A 13,287-nucleotide genomic window follows, 5' to 3' on the forward strand; every position below is an offset into this window, starting at 1 on the left:
CACTGCATTCCACAAAATCTTATAGACACCTATGAAACTGCATCCACTCCCCTGAGTCAGAAATACTCTGCTTATTACAAATAATAGTTTTACATGTAACTGCCCAAGAGCATAATATTTCACCCCTTCCTAGTTATTTTCACCTGTGAATAAATATGTACTTTCTTCACCACTTTTTCAATCACACTGAGATCATCTGCCTATAAACTTTTGAGAGTTAGATTTCTAAGCAACAAATTTTAAACATTCTTCACTAGAACTCTTTGTACAAAGTATTATATACTTCTATGTCTAACTATACTTGTTTCTTATTCAGGTTCCTCCTTCTGCTGGGAACTTTTACTTCTAGTTGCTACTTCCATAGAGGCATTGTAATGTCCAAGTACAACATTTCCAAGCAAGCACAGATCTGATTTTAATTCCATACTACATAGCACCACCTTGGTTTTGTGGAAGGTATTTCTACCAATTTAAATTATTTTTAAAATGTAATCTTAAACCTATTATAAAAGTTCAAGGTTTTTTATTGAACCTGGCTTTTTAGACAGCAAAACCTCACACAACAAAAATTCCACTCCTCTTTTTTTACTTGCAAAGAGATGGTGATGATGACAATGACAACATGTTATACAAAATGAATTCTCTCATGACAGGGATTGTTTTTTTAATGCTACAAAGTGCATATGTTCTTTGCAAAACTTACAATAGTTGAGAAGGAAAACCCATCCTAAAAATGCATTGATTAAACAAATGTATAATGTAGAAACACATAAAGTGACTGGAATTTGGGCGAAGCTTATGTCTGTGTATAAACCTAAGAATGAGGCTCAAACACACTCACTCTCTCTCTCTCTCTCTCTCTCTCTCTCTCTCTCTCAGGAAAGGGAAAGGTTTTCCTTCCCCACTGCCCATACATTCCTACTGACTCAACAATTCCCACAGAGGGAAGAGGGATGGTATCGCAAACTAGTAGTCATCTGATGCCAACAGGTTTGGTGTCCCTACATCTGTGTTTTCATACCCAGTCCTCTTGATTCTACCTCCTGTACTGACACATCAATGTGATTAACTAGCAGTGTAGGCATGCTTGGATCTGTTGTTGGTGGTGAGTCTAATCTTCTAAATGCATTTTGTAAAGGGAAGTGTTCCCTATTGTAAAGAGAAATATTTCCTATTTTTGGTGTCACTTAAACAATTTATATGCCACTGAAAGAAATATGAGATATTTTTGTTTAAATAAAATCACTGAATTTATGCGTTGGAGAAATTTCAATTTGCATTTATTAAGTGCGCATGATGTGATACAACATCATATTAAGCACCATGGATAGAAGACAAACAAGGTATGATTCCTAGCCTCAAGAAGCCAAAAATTCAGTAGATACATGATAACTACTCCAAAGAGTCTGTATAAACCTCTACCAGAAGGCAGATGTGTAGGGTACTGAGAGAGAACAGGGGATGAAACTACCATTCACAGTTTGAGAAAATCACCCTTATAATATATTCATTCATATTTATAAATGAATATATTCATTTATTCCCTCCACCGTTCTAGGAGGCAGAGCCATTACAATCCCCCTTAAAAAGAAGAGGAGACTTAAGCAGAAAAGCCAAGTGACCTGGCCCAGGTATCCCAACGTGGAAGTGACATATGGATGGGGTTTTGAATGATGAGTAAGTTTGCCTTGGAGAGACAAAAAGTAGAAGGGGAATGTGTATGCTGTATGTATTTGTCACTTGTGTGCTACTGCTTGAGGGGGCAGAAAGTGACACAATTCAGGCAGAAGGCAAAGCATGATGGAGTGAAAGTTCACAGTGGGTTCACAGAAAGGCAAGTAGCCCCACCTGGCTTGCGTTCAGTGTTAACTAGAGAGAAATTTCAAACTTGGAGACAAAGAACATAAAGGTATAAATAAACGCATCTATCAGTCTCATGCAAGGGCCCTGACAGTGTTACCCAATGTGGTAGCATTAAAAAGGTCTACATGTAAAGGAAATACTCTATTTTTATTCTTTGCCTTCATGCCTTCAGATTTCTTACAGAAGTGAGAAAAGACATCACCATGAGCAAATCAAAGCGTAAAATACATACCAAGTCTCTTTTCCTAGATAAATACTTGTTAAAGCATATATGCCAGCAATACCATCTGACAGAATTATTTTCTTTCTAAATCTCGGACAGTATCCTCTGGTAATGATTACAAGGGATGGAGCGGGAAGTGGCTTCTGAGCTTTAGCAGCTGTTTTCTAAAGCTGGGGCAGCTTGAGAAAACTTTTCTCATCCATTATTAAATGACATTTTGAGACAATCATGGGAACAGAAACAATACCTCTGGATTCCAGCTGGTCCCTAAGCCACTGACATGAGATTCTTCTTTGTGAAAAAACAAAGAGGAGAGAAAAGGTACAATGATAAGGTTTAAAAAAAATGAAAAGGAATCCTTCACTTCGCTAACTCCACTGTGAAGAACACAGGCAGCAGACACTGGCTGTTCTCTGGATTCTTGTTGAGCAGGACCATTGCTCCCCCAGCACCGTTGCTCCCCCAGTGCCTTCATACCTTCTGATGCCAGTAGTACTGGATCCTTATTATCATGCTTGTGTATCTCCCACGGCCATCTGAAGCACACTCTACCCACAAAGTCCCTCCTACCGAGCACACACATGAAGACCTGGTGTGCATGCTGGGGCTGGGGGGACCTGTCCCATGCTCTGAACCAGTGAAAGTCTGTGCTGTTCACTGCCTGGCTGCAGGCTCTCAGCTCAGATCACTTGTTAACTAAAGGCCCTGTAAAGTCCCACCCTTTGTCCTCCTCCACTGAGGAAGCCAGATCCAAGAGCTATGGCTACTCTCGAAGAGCTGCCACTGCAGGGGAAGCTTCAAGCTCTCAGCTAGGAGGCAACTTCTGAGACATGGCTTCCAGCCTCCATCACATATTAAAAAAACTTCTGTGCTTGCTTTGTAGGAATATAAAAGTAAATGTTAATTATAAAAATTGTCCACATAAAATCATGAAAATTGCCCTGCCTGGTGTGGCTTGGTAGGGCATTGTTCCGCAAAGCAAAAAGGTTGCTAGTTTGATTCCAGGTCAGGGCACGTACATGGCTTGCAGGTTCAGTCCCTGTTTGCAGCACACACAAGGGGCAAACAATTGATATATTTCACATTGCTGTTTCTCTCCCTCTCTTTCTCCCTCCATTCCCCTCTCTATAAAAATAAATAAATATTCTTAAAAGATTGTGAAAAACTATAAAGTATAAAGTCATTCATAAACCTATCTCTCAGAGATGACCATGACTCACATTTTGGTGTCCAGCGTATATGACTATTTTTATGCCAGTCTATCTTTCCATCTAACTAGCTATCCATTTCTTCATTTATATATGAAAGTATATATAAAATGTTTTCTTTAAAAACATGAGGTCATACAGATATACTTCTCCTCCTTAACAACATAGTGTGTTCACCCTCCTAAGTGAGTACATTCAGACCTACATGATGATCACCATGATTACTGAGAATTGCATGGCAGTACTGTGAGGGAAAACTGGGATCTATTCAACTAAAGGTGAGTGGAGTTTCCAAAGAAACAACTTTTTTTTCTACAAAAAAGGCTAAAAGTTTCCTGGAACTCAAATAAAAACATGACACTAATTACTGTGTAACATATTATCTATGATAGTATAGTTCTTGCTACAACTAAGTAAAGGTTTTTAAGAGATGTTAATTAAAGCTGTATTTAGAATTCTGAGAAATCAGAAGAGAGGGAAGCAAGAAAATGGTGCAAATGAAGCAAAAGAAAGCTAACCAGCCATTCTTAAGTTCTAGGCAAACTGATAATTACTTTGATATATATCCGCGCCCCCCCCCCCCCCCCCGCCAAAATTCCAAAACTGAAAGGTCCCTATGGCTCTTGGCCATTCTTTCATTTCATTGTCTTTTAATACCCTCACTTCTTTCTCACTGTGGGAATTCTCCCAGAAAAATTCTAAAACCTATATCCCTAGGAAAGAAAATCAGTTTTTATAAGTTTAGAAATCAATTCCTTATGATAGAGTGGATAAGAGCAGATTCTCAGCCAGAATGACTTCCACCACTGCTCAGCCTCTTTACCATATTGTATGGGTTGAGTTGTATTCCCAAAAAGATATGTTTAAGTCCTAAGCCTAGTACCTATAAATGTGACCTTATTTGGAAATAGGGTCTTTGTATGAGTTGGCCAAAAAGTTTGTTGGGTTTTTTTCCCCATAAGATAGCTCTAGTAGTACTTAGCTGTCTTTAACTTCATTTCAAACAATTTTGTTAGACTGTATTGCGACACCTCCGCAGTTGCATAGACCAGCTGAAGTTGATAGTGATCAAATTGAGACATTAATTGAGAACAATCAACATTATACCATACAGGAGATAGCTGACATACTGAAAATATCTAAGTCAATAAAGTAATAGGTGAAAATGAAAAATGAGTCTTTTTTAATGGGAAAAAACATACTTACTTTTTGGCCAACACAATAGATGTAATTAAGTGAAACAAGGTTACTAGGGTTGGCCCTAATCCAACATAACATGTTTTATAAGGAGGAAATGTAGACAGACACAGAGGAAAACAGCCATGTGGCGGCATAGGCAGAGTTTGGGGTTATGCTTCCACAGGCCATGGAATGCCTAGGGCTACTGGGAGCTGGAAGAGGCAAGGAAGGATCCTCCCCTAGAAATCTTGGGAGGCAGTGGGCCCTGCCAACACCTTGGTTTTGGGCTCTAGCCTCCAGAAATATGAGAAAACAATTTTTCATTGTTTTACACCACCCAGTTTGTGGTCCTTTGTCATGGCAGCCCTAGGAAACTACTACAGTCATTAATATAAATATGTGAAGTATTTAGAACTATGCTTATAAATAGTACTATATAAGTTATCTTCGCCATGCCCCTATCACCCATTCAGTTAGTAGTACCATAAGTCACTCCACTGTGTAAATCAGAAACCTGGGATTTATTCATCTAACTAAGACTATCACCCATTTCTCTCTCCTCCCACCCTAATACCCAGTCAGGAAACCAGGACCCAGTAACTGAGCCTCTCTGACATAACTTGAATTAGTTTTGTTCTTCCTATTTCCACTTGCAGTGGCTTTGCTGAGTCCCTTTCTACCTCCTGCAAAAGTTTTTCAACTGTCTCCTTCTTCCACAGGTTCTAACTCCAATCCACCCTTCACTGAACCAGCAAAAACATCCTTTATAGAATTCAAATTAACCAGGTTACTCTTCCAATTACAAACACTCTCTTCCTTCCCAAGGACTTGAGGTAAAGCCCCACGCCCATCCAATATGCCCCATGATGTTAGAATGAGCAATTTGAAAGACTGCTCCCACTTCCTCCCTCCCTACCAAACAACTTCTATTTTTCAGATGGGAAAATAAATAAGGCCTTGAGACTCACTTCCGAAAGTCTGCAAGTAACTTGAGCATATCATCATTGGAGAGCTTATTGCTGTCTTGCTTGTAGAGAGCAGAGAATCTGGCATTTCTGTCAAGGTTTCCAGATGTATCCTTAAACAATGTCCTGAAATAGCAAAAGAGCACTTCTAAACTGAGTTTTCAAAAGACCAAAATAAATCCTCAACTTGAAGACTATTTATTATTCCACTTACTGTAGTCAACAGAAATCTCACCTAAAAACATGGAAAATATTTATGAGGATGAACACAACTAAATCAATTTACATAGAAAACATTTCTAGCAAATGGCCTGTGCTTCAGAAACAACATACACAGTCAAATGCTTAAGAAGTAGAGATCACAAAACAAATATGATCTGCAGACCTTACTGGGCTATCACCCCACTTCAAGCTGAAGATGTGGCTGGAACCTGGAATATCAGCTCTACAACCAACATTCCTGTTCACCCTGCCAGTTCCACACAGCTACGCTCCAACCAGCATCTTTCCTTTCTACGATTCTAATAAATGATTATTCAAATATGGGGCTTATTTATTTTTCAGCTTTACACATTTAAATCCTCTTTGTCTCTGGGCGATAAAGCAGAATAGGTTTGTCGGTTTATAAGTCAGTCTGTCTGTCTCCTCCCTGCTGCCCCCCACATACGTGTCTATATCCATATCAAAGGTATTAAGAATATTCCCCTTACCTTGCTGCCCAAGCAAATGGCATCCTGTACTGTCCTAGTCTTTGGCATGCCTGCTTGGCATTCTTCAGCACCTTCTGAGCAACCTTGAAGACATTAGAACAAAGCCATAAGAGGCTGCTTCCCACTGACAGAAGAATATCATCCTACTGTAGTACTAGATGCAAAAAGCACACTATGTTATAATAAATATGGTTGGAGTTATACTCAGCACAGAGTATTCTGTTTAACAAATTCTCTAGCAGCAATTTTCAACAAAATAGAATGAGGACTGTCTTTTCTTACCTAAAATGTTGCTTTTACAGGTCAACAACCATGCTATATCACAGGCTTTCACAGTTTTTTATGACTAAGGGCTACATATTATAAGTTCACTGGGTTAATAATAATTAGTAATACTTGGTATTCATACCAAGCATTAAGAGAGTTTAAATGAGAACACTAATGAAAATACTAAACTGTAATATGCCTCTAATATGTACTAGTTTATGCAGAATCCCACAATTTGGGGGTAAATTTTCATTATTAGGACATTATAGGTGTTGACTTGTTAGGGCAAGGCTTTCAATTGCTTTATTTTTGCTTTCTAAGTATAAACTCTGCTATTTTCACTTCCAAATGACTATTTTTAACTTTTTGTGGGTTGACTGATTAACCCTATAGTGCACAGTGAAGCATATCTGCTTTGGATTAAGATGTATGCATGGCAGGTCTATTAAACAACTATGCTCTTATTGCTAAAGCAGATGACACTTATTATGCCAAATTTGCTTGTACTGGGATTTTGCTTTGTTACCAATGCAAAGCCTGATTCAGTCAGAGAGATGGGGTTGAGAGGTCTTTTACATTACTTAAGTACATCAAAGACAAACCAATTTTGGGAAGTAATCTAGCTCCTATGAACCAGTATGTGCTCTGAAGAGCTGCAGTATTAGCAACACCTGGAATCTGTGAGGAATGCAGAGTCTCAGGCCCCACTCCAGAGCTCCTGGATCAGAACCTGTATCTGACCAGATCCCTGGTGACCTGAGTGCACAGGGTTTGAGGCATGTCCATCTAGAAGGCTCAGAAGTAAAATAATAGAATCTCCTTTCTTTAAGTCAAATTGAAATCAGCTGTGTGAACCTATAGGCCATTATAACTCTCTAGGTTCCACTTTCCATACCTTAAAAACATAGGGTTTGGTTTATATGTTTCATTACAAAACATTATGATTCTACCTAATCATGCTGTGGGAATTGCTGCCTTCATGAGTGAATTGGAAAACATATCTTGTTCAAAACATATGTCAGGAGCTCATGTAGTCCCTCCCTTTCTTCTAAGTGGGATCCATTCATGTGGGGACTTGGGGATACACAGGCATAGGGTAAAATGGACTACTTTCCTAGACTGGCAATTTTGGTAGCAACTATTATTTAAAGGTTTAACAATAATGACTATGTCGTTTAGTAAAATGCAATATTTGCATAAAATTTAAAGCTAAAACACAAGGCTTCAAATAAGTTTCACTCTTCGCTGCAGTGAACAAGGAGTGAGCTCTCAAACTTCCCAAGGGTGCAAATGGAACACAATGTATGTGAGAGTCAGAGTGAAAAACTTGTATTTGCGCTTTGGGTTTGTTTATTGCTTTTCTTTCTTTAAAAAAAATCTGTTCATGGTGGTCATCCACAGAGACTTCACAAAAATTTGGTCCAAAACAAAAATTTACTCTAAAAGATGTTCTACACCATCTTGGAAAACATGAAGAGACAATTTTTATATACAGAAAAAAAAATCATCTGTCTGTCATACCTCTGTCAAAAATCCCAATGTAAGAGGGCTGAATCTTAATCTCTGCTTTAACTTACTATGGTGGAGATGGGAATTAATGGAGCAATGAGCACATGGCTGAGCTTTCCGTCATATAAGTGATGAAAAAAGAGCAGACGTCAGCAGATGCTCAATAGGCACTGGGAAGGTGGAGTGTAATGTCTATCGTACAATGATACATGATTTTTGCACCAACAGAAGCTGCCACGTTTCAAAGCACGCATGTGGCAGGCAGGCAGAAGTAGCAAAGGTGGTACATTGGAAACATGTTGGCATACACAGTCAGAGGAGTAGATCTTATCTTGGGCCTTCATTGATTATCAATGAAAACATCAAAGAGCTAAAAGAGCGCTAAAAGAGCTAAAAACCATCCATGGTTTTACAGACTTGATTTAAAAAATAAAACAGCTCTCCAGAGACCAAACTTTATTCAGCTTTTGTCAACCAGAAAGGAATACTGTTTGAAGCAATGTGCCTAGGTAAATGGGCTTTTACTTGAGTGGGGCTGTAATACATGATAATGATGTCCTCCATGTGTCAGTGATTTGTGGAGTCTATATCAGCTTGTCTTGTACATTATCTGTTTGATCCTAGCACTGTCCCTGAGAGGAAGGTAGGGGCAGATAGCAATACTATCCTTCAACTACAGATGAAACATCTGGGCCCAGAGAATTGACATAATTTATGTAAAGTACTGAGGCTAGTTAGGTGCTCAGCACTTATGTGTCTGACTCCTAGAACCTGTTCTTTAAGGAATATCCTGTGTCTTCATGGACACATGATGTATGGGTGGTCACAGAAAGGAAGAGAGGAAACTGAGTCAGCTCAGCAAACCTCACTTTAGAGCCTCTGGGTGACCCCTCCTACTGTTGACCAGTCCTTGGCAATGTATTGGGGCAACCTTCAAATTATCACTTATAAACTGTTTTTAAATGAAAGTACTGCAAAACTGGCAGGGACAGCACTGAACAGCTCACTCTAACCAGATAGCAAATGATAGTCAAGCGTACTTTGGCCACTCCATCTGTGGGACACTAAGCAGGTAACTAGACTTTTGTAAACCTCAGTTTCCTGAGTGGAAAGAAGGTGTTGGACTAAATGACTTCTAATATTCAATAATTCTATGTTATGTCCACATCTAGACATGTCCCAGGTAATGAACAGTAAATTGTACATAAACCAAACATACATCTTGTGTATTTTCCTTCCCTCTTCTACCTAAGGTCACACTACCTCTGCCACCATAATCCTGCCCCATCTGACAAAACACAAGTAGACCTGAACCACCAATCCTACTGGCCATACCATCTGAGCCGGATCATCTCCTAGTCTCAGTGTCATATTTAAGTGTAAATGGACCCAAATATATTTCCAGAACCTGAGAGACATCAACAAGTGAAAAGAACTCTATTTGAATATAATGTATGAACTTTATAATGACAAAAGGTTTACTATTAAGCTGATAATTCCTCTACAAATTATTTCAAGATATCAGGACACTGCAACTAAATGAAGCATTATATTTACACAAAGGACTACTTTTCATTGAAAATGGGATACATAAGGTTAAATATCAGAGTAAGTCTATGTACAGTAGTCTACATCTGTTGAAGTATAAATATGGTTTACTTTGATTTCTTGAAGCATTTCTACTTCAACAGGGATCCCTTTCTCCCAATTGCTATTACCATCACAAAGCACAGAAGTCATCTTACCTTAGAAGAGTCTGAACTTTTCATGTATGGCTCAGCACCATGTGTGATGCTCCCCTGAAGGACTTTTTCAATTCTAGCCACAAGAAATATATCTGGATGAGGACATGTGACTGAAAATATTCCCTAAGGAACAAATGATTTTCTTCAGTATGTATAACACACATTCAGTAAGTAGAGCCACATTAAACAATTCTCATGAATATTAAAGGTTCTAAAGCAGCAAAGAGTGGTGAACCTGTTTAGCTATTAAGACGCACACAGTGCTGTCCTGACTAGTGTGGCTTAGTTAGTTGGGCATCATCCAGCAAAGCAAAAGGTTGCCTGTTTGATTCCTAGTCAGGACACGTGCCTGGGTTGCAGGTTTGGTCCCAGACAGGGATGTGTATACGAGACAACAGACTGATGTTTCCCCCTCCTTCTTTCTCCCTCCCTTCCCCTCACTCTAAAAATAAATAAATAAAATCTTAAAAAAAAAATAAAAATAAAAAAGTAGCCAGTGCCAAACTGGTTAACTGCTCAGTAGTTTATCATCTACTCAAATAAGCTATTTGATGGGGAAGGCAACTAACAGAAAGTTTAGAAAAAAGAAATGAGAAATCCATACCCACTTCTTCCCTCAGTTTGCTTTTACTGTCTAATTAGATAAGCTGTTAATATAATCAATATCTCACCTCCATTATGCATGACAAAGTTTCTATGTACATACATAGCATGTGTAAGATAAGTCTCAGTAGTATGACTACTGGGCTCAGGCCCCCCACCTGCTTTGGATATTGCATGGCGGCTTCATGAAGGATGTCCTGAAGGACAGGTGAGCTCTGCCCGCTGCCATTCAACAAAGCTGGGGACATGGTGGCCAGCATCTGCCTCACTGAGAAATGGTTCAGGTCCACGTGGAAATCAGCAGAAATCTTTCGGTTGCACTTTATGTCAAACAGGGATAGAGTAACAAAGAAAGGCTCTACCTAAACAAAACAAAGCAGACCATCGCTATGGCTCAGACTCTTGGGGAAAAGTAGAATGCTGCTATCAAAGAAGAAATTATTGGACTTATTTATGATTTCTGCTATAAATTACTGCTAAAGAGAAATAAACTTGATCCTTATCCTTTGTCACAAACATCCTGTCCCTACTGGCTAAACAACCTCCCCCCCCACATCCTGATCTAAACATTGTACCTTGTTGATACAAGGATTAGAATTTCATGTCCAGACTGCATTGCAATAGGCACATGTGAAATCTCTATTTTTTAAAAAACTTTAAAAAAAATTACATTTGTAGTAGGTCCTTCTTCATTTTCAGCAACGCAGCATTGCAAATTGAAAGATAAGTCATTGCACTTGACAAGAATTCTTTTTCCAAACTTCTCTTCAAATGGTTTTGCTTCTGGCTCAGCTGATGAGAAGTCAGACTTCTTAAAAAAAAAAAAAGTAAACCTATAAGTACATTATGCTAACATTTAAAAAAATCCCATTATCAATGTACAGTATCCTAAGGAAACTGCCATATGGAAAAGCCATATAATACTCATTACTCACAATAGTGTTAGTATTTTATAAATTTATATAGTTTATAAAAATGGTCAAAAATGATGGTATATCTACTTAATGTGTTATCATACAGAACTTAAAAAGTATGCTTATGAGTAACTCAGTATCTATGACCAGATGGATGGATAAACTAAATATTTTATATACACACACACACACACACACACACACACAATGGAATATTATTCAGCCACAATAAAATAAAATTCTTACATGCACTAGAACATGGAAGGACTTCAAAAGCATTATAATACGTGGCACAAGCCTAACCCAGAAGACAAATATTATATGATTTCACATATATGAAGTTCCTAAAATAGGCAGATTCACAAAGATAATCAATAAAATATACTTTAAAATGCAAAAAATAAAAGAAAGAATGGAGGCTTCTGGGGTTGAGGGGAAAGAAGAATGGGGAAATTACTGTCTAGTAGATAACGAGTTTCTGTTTGGGATGATGAAAAATTCTAGAAATGAATACTGGTGATAGTTGCACAGCATTGTAAATGTTCTTAACCACTAAATTGTGTACTTAAAAAGGATTAAAATGGTAAATTTCATGTTACACACACTTTATCTCAACTAAAACATTGTCAAAAAGCAGAAAGTATATATGGCTATGAATTCTGTGAAGAAACAAAAAGCGTTAAGTGGGAGGAAAAGTCAGAACTGCTAGTCAGAAAATAGCACTGTCTATTGGGCATCTGCAGTGCTGCTTGTTATTTTCTGACTATTATTTCACGGGTAAATTATATGTTCTCTGTGCTCTTGACTATGTCTCTGGATAAATCTGTCTCAATTTTCAACAATCTACTGAAAGTTAAATATTCGCAATGGTTGTACTATGGTGATAAGATTATAGGCTTTTATTTTTCCTACTCCCCCTGAGTTTCCCATCTTGTTGCTATATTGCTTGTAAATCCAAAATAAACAAAGAAACAAATAACCTGTCAAAGGTTTTCTTTCCCAAACTTAGTTTTAAATTTTAAACATTAACATAGTTCCTACCTGGGCATCTGGATCCAAGTAAAAAAGTTTAACTCTGCTTTCACTTTTCAGTTTGATTTCTGCTTCTCGGGTACTCTGATAACAAGATAAACAAAAAACACAAATTATATTAAAACATGACCCCTTTTCTTACAGGCATGTCTAAGTATGTCTGAAAACTGTCCAATCCTGAAAAGCCAGGTGGCTAAATGACTCTGCCCTCAGCTTGGGGAGTCAGCTTCATGTCAACGAATAAAGACAGACTGTCAAGTATGGCACACAGTGACACTGCTCGGGGAGGAAACAGAGGTTAGTGATACCTCATACCTGGCCAAGGATGTTGATAATCAACTGGAGAGTCAATACCAATACAAAGAAAGTAAAAGAGAATAATTATTGCTCTCAACAAAGACTTCATAATTAATGGAATAGGGACCAGGCTTGGAAAGAAACGGTGGAATTTAGACAGCAAAAAGGAGGAAAACAAACATTTTATGTTGAATGAATAAGATGCATACCCATAGCATGGACAGATAGACACTGAGTATGAAAATGAGCCCAGACAGTAGAAAAATTTAGGGTCCACTTAAGACTGAGGGTACAAGTCACAGAAGAGAAAGGAATATGTTTTGAATGTCAGGAGAGAGAAAACCAAGGCAGACACTGAAGGACAGCCATAGGTGTCTGGGGCACGGAGGGGGCATTGCTGATTCATTAAATAAACATTTATTGAGCACCTATTATGTGCTGGAAACTAGGGACACAAACATGAATGATATGAAGTTCCTGCCCCCAAGGAACACTGGTTGGGAAGACAATATAAACAGGCAATAACAATGGCAAAAGAAGACGTAAGATACAGTGAGTGCTAACCTGGATCAAGAGGGGCAGTCAGGAAAAAGCTCTCAGAGGAAGGCCTACATTGAAGTACCAGAACATTTGGCCAAAAAAGGAGAGAAGGACATTCTAGGAGGAGGTACTGCAGACACAAAGGTGAAAATCACATCTGAGAAATTACTAAATCATTTGCTATGACTGAATGTTTGGGCATAGTGGAAAAAGTAAAGGAAAATGAGTTTGG

At 38.3% G+C, this 13,287-nt stretch overlaps 1 protein-coding gene across 23 annotated transcripts in view; it reads right to left on the reverse strand.

The window, feature by feature from the left end:
- Positions 1-13,287, reverse strand: part of DOCK9 (dedicator of cytokinesis 9) — a 340,452-nt gene that overhangs the window by 133,451 nt on the left and 193,714 nt on the right. For all 23 annotated transcript variants that reach the window (XM_036011395.1, XM_036011405.1, XM_036011400.1 and 20 more), the window contains exons 10-15: positions 12,228-12,302; positions 10,943-11,083; positions 10,431-10,634; positions 9,670-9,792; positions 6,149-6,231; positions 5,442-5,564 (exon numbers count right to left, since the gene is read on the reverse strand). In XM_036011395.1, coding sequence (XP_035867288.1) covers positions 5,442-5,564; positions 6,149-6,231; positions 9,670-9,792; positions 10,431-10,634; positions 10,943-11,083; positions 12,228-12,302 — 749 coding nt within the window. The remainder of the gene's footprint in view (positions 1-5,441; positions 5,565-6,148; positions 6,232-9,669; positions 9,793-10,430; positions 10,635-10,942; positions 11,084-12,227; positions 12,303-13,287) is intronic.

Source organism: Phyllostomus discolor, chromosome 11 (genome assembly GCF_004126475.2).
Source record: "Phyllostomus discolor isolate MPI-MPIP mPhyDis1 chromosome 11, mPhyDis1.pri.v3, whole genome shotgun sequence".
NCBI classification, from domain to species: Eukaryota; Metazoa; Chordata; class Mammalia; order Chiroptera; family Phyllostomidae; genus Phyllostomus; species Phyllostomus discolor.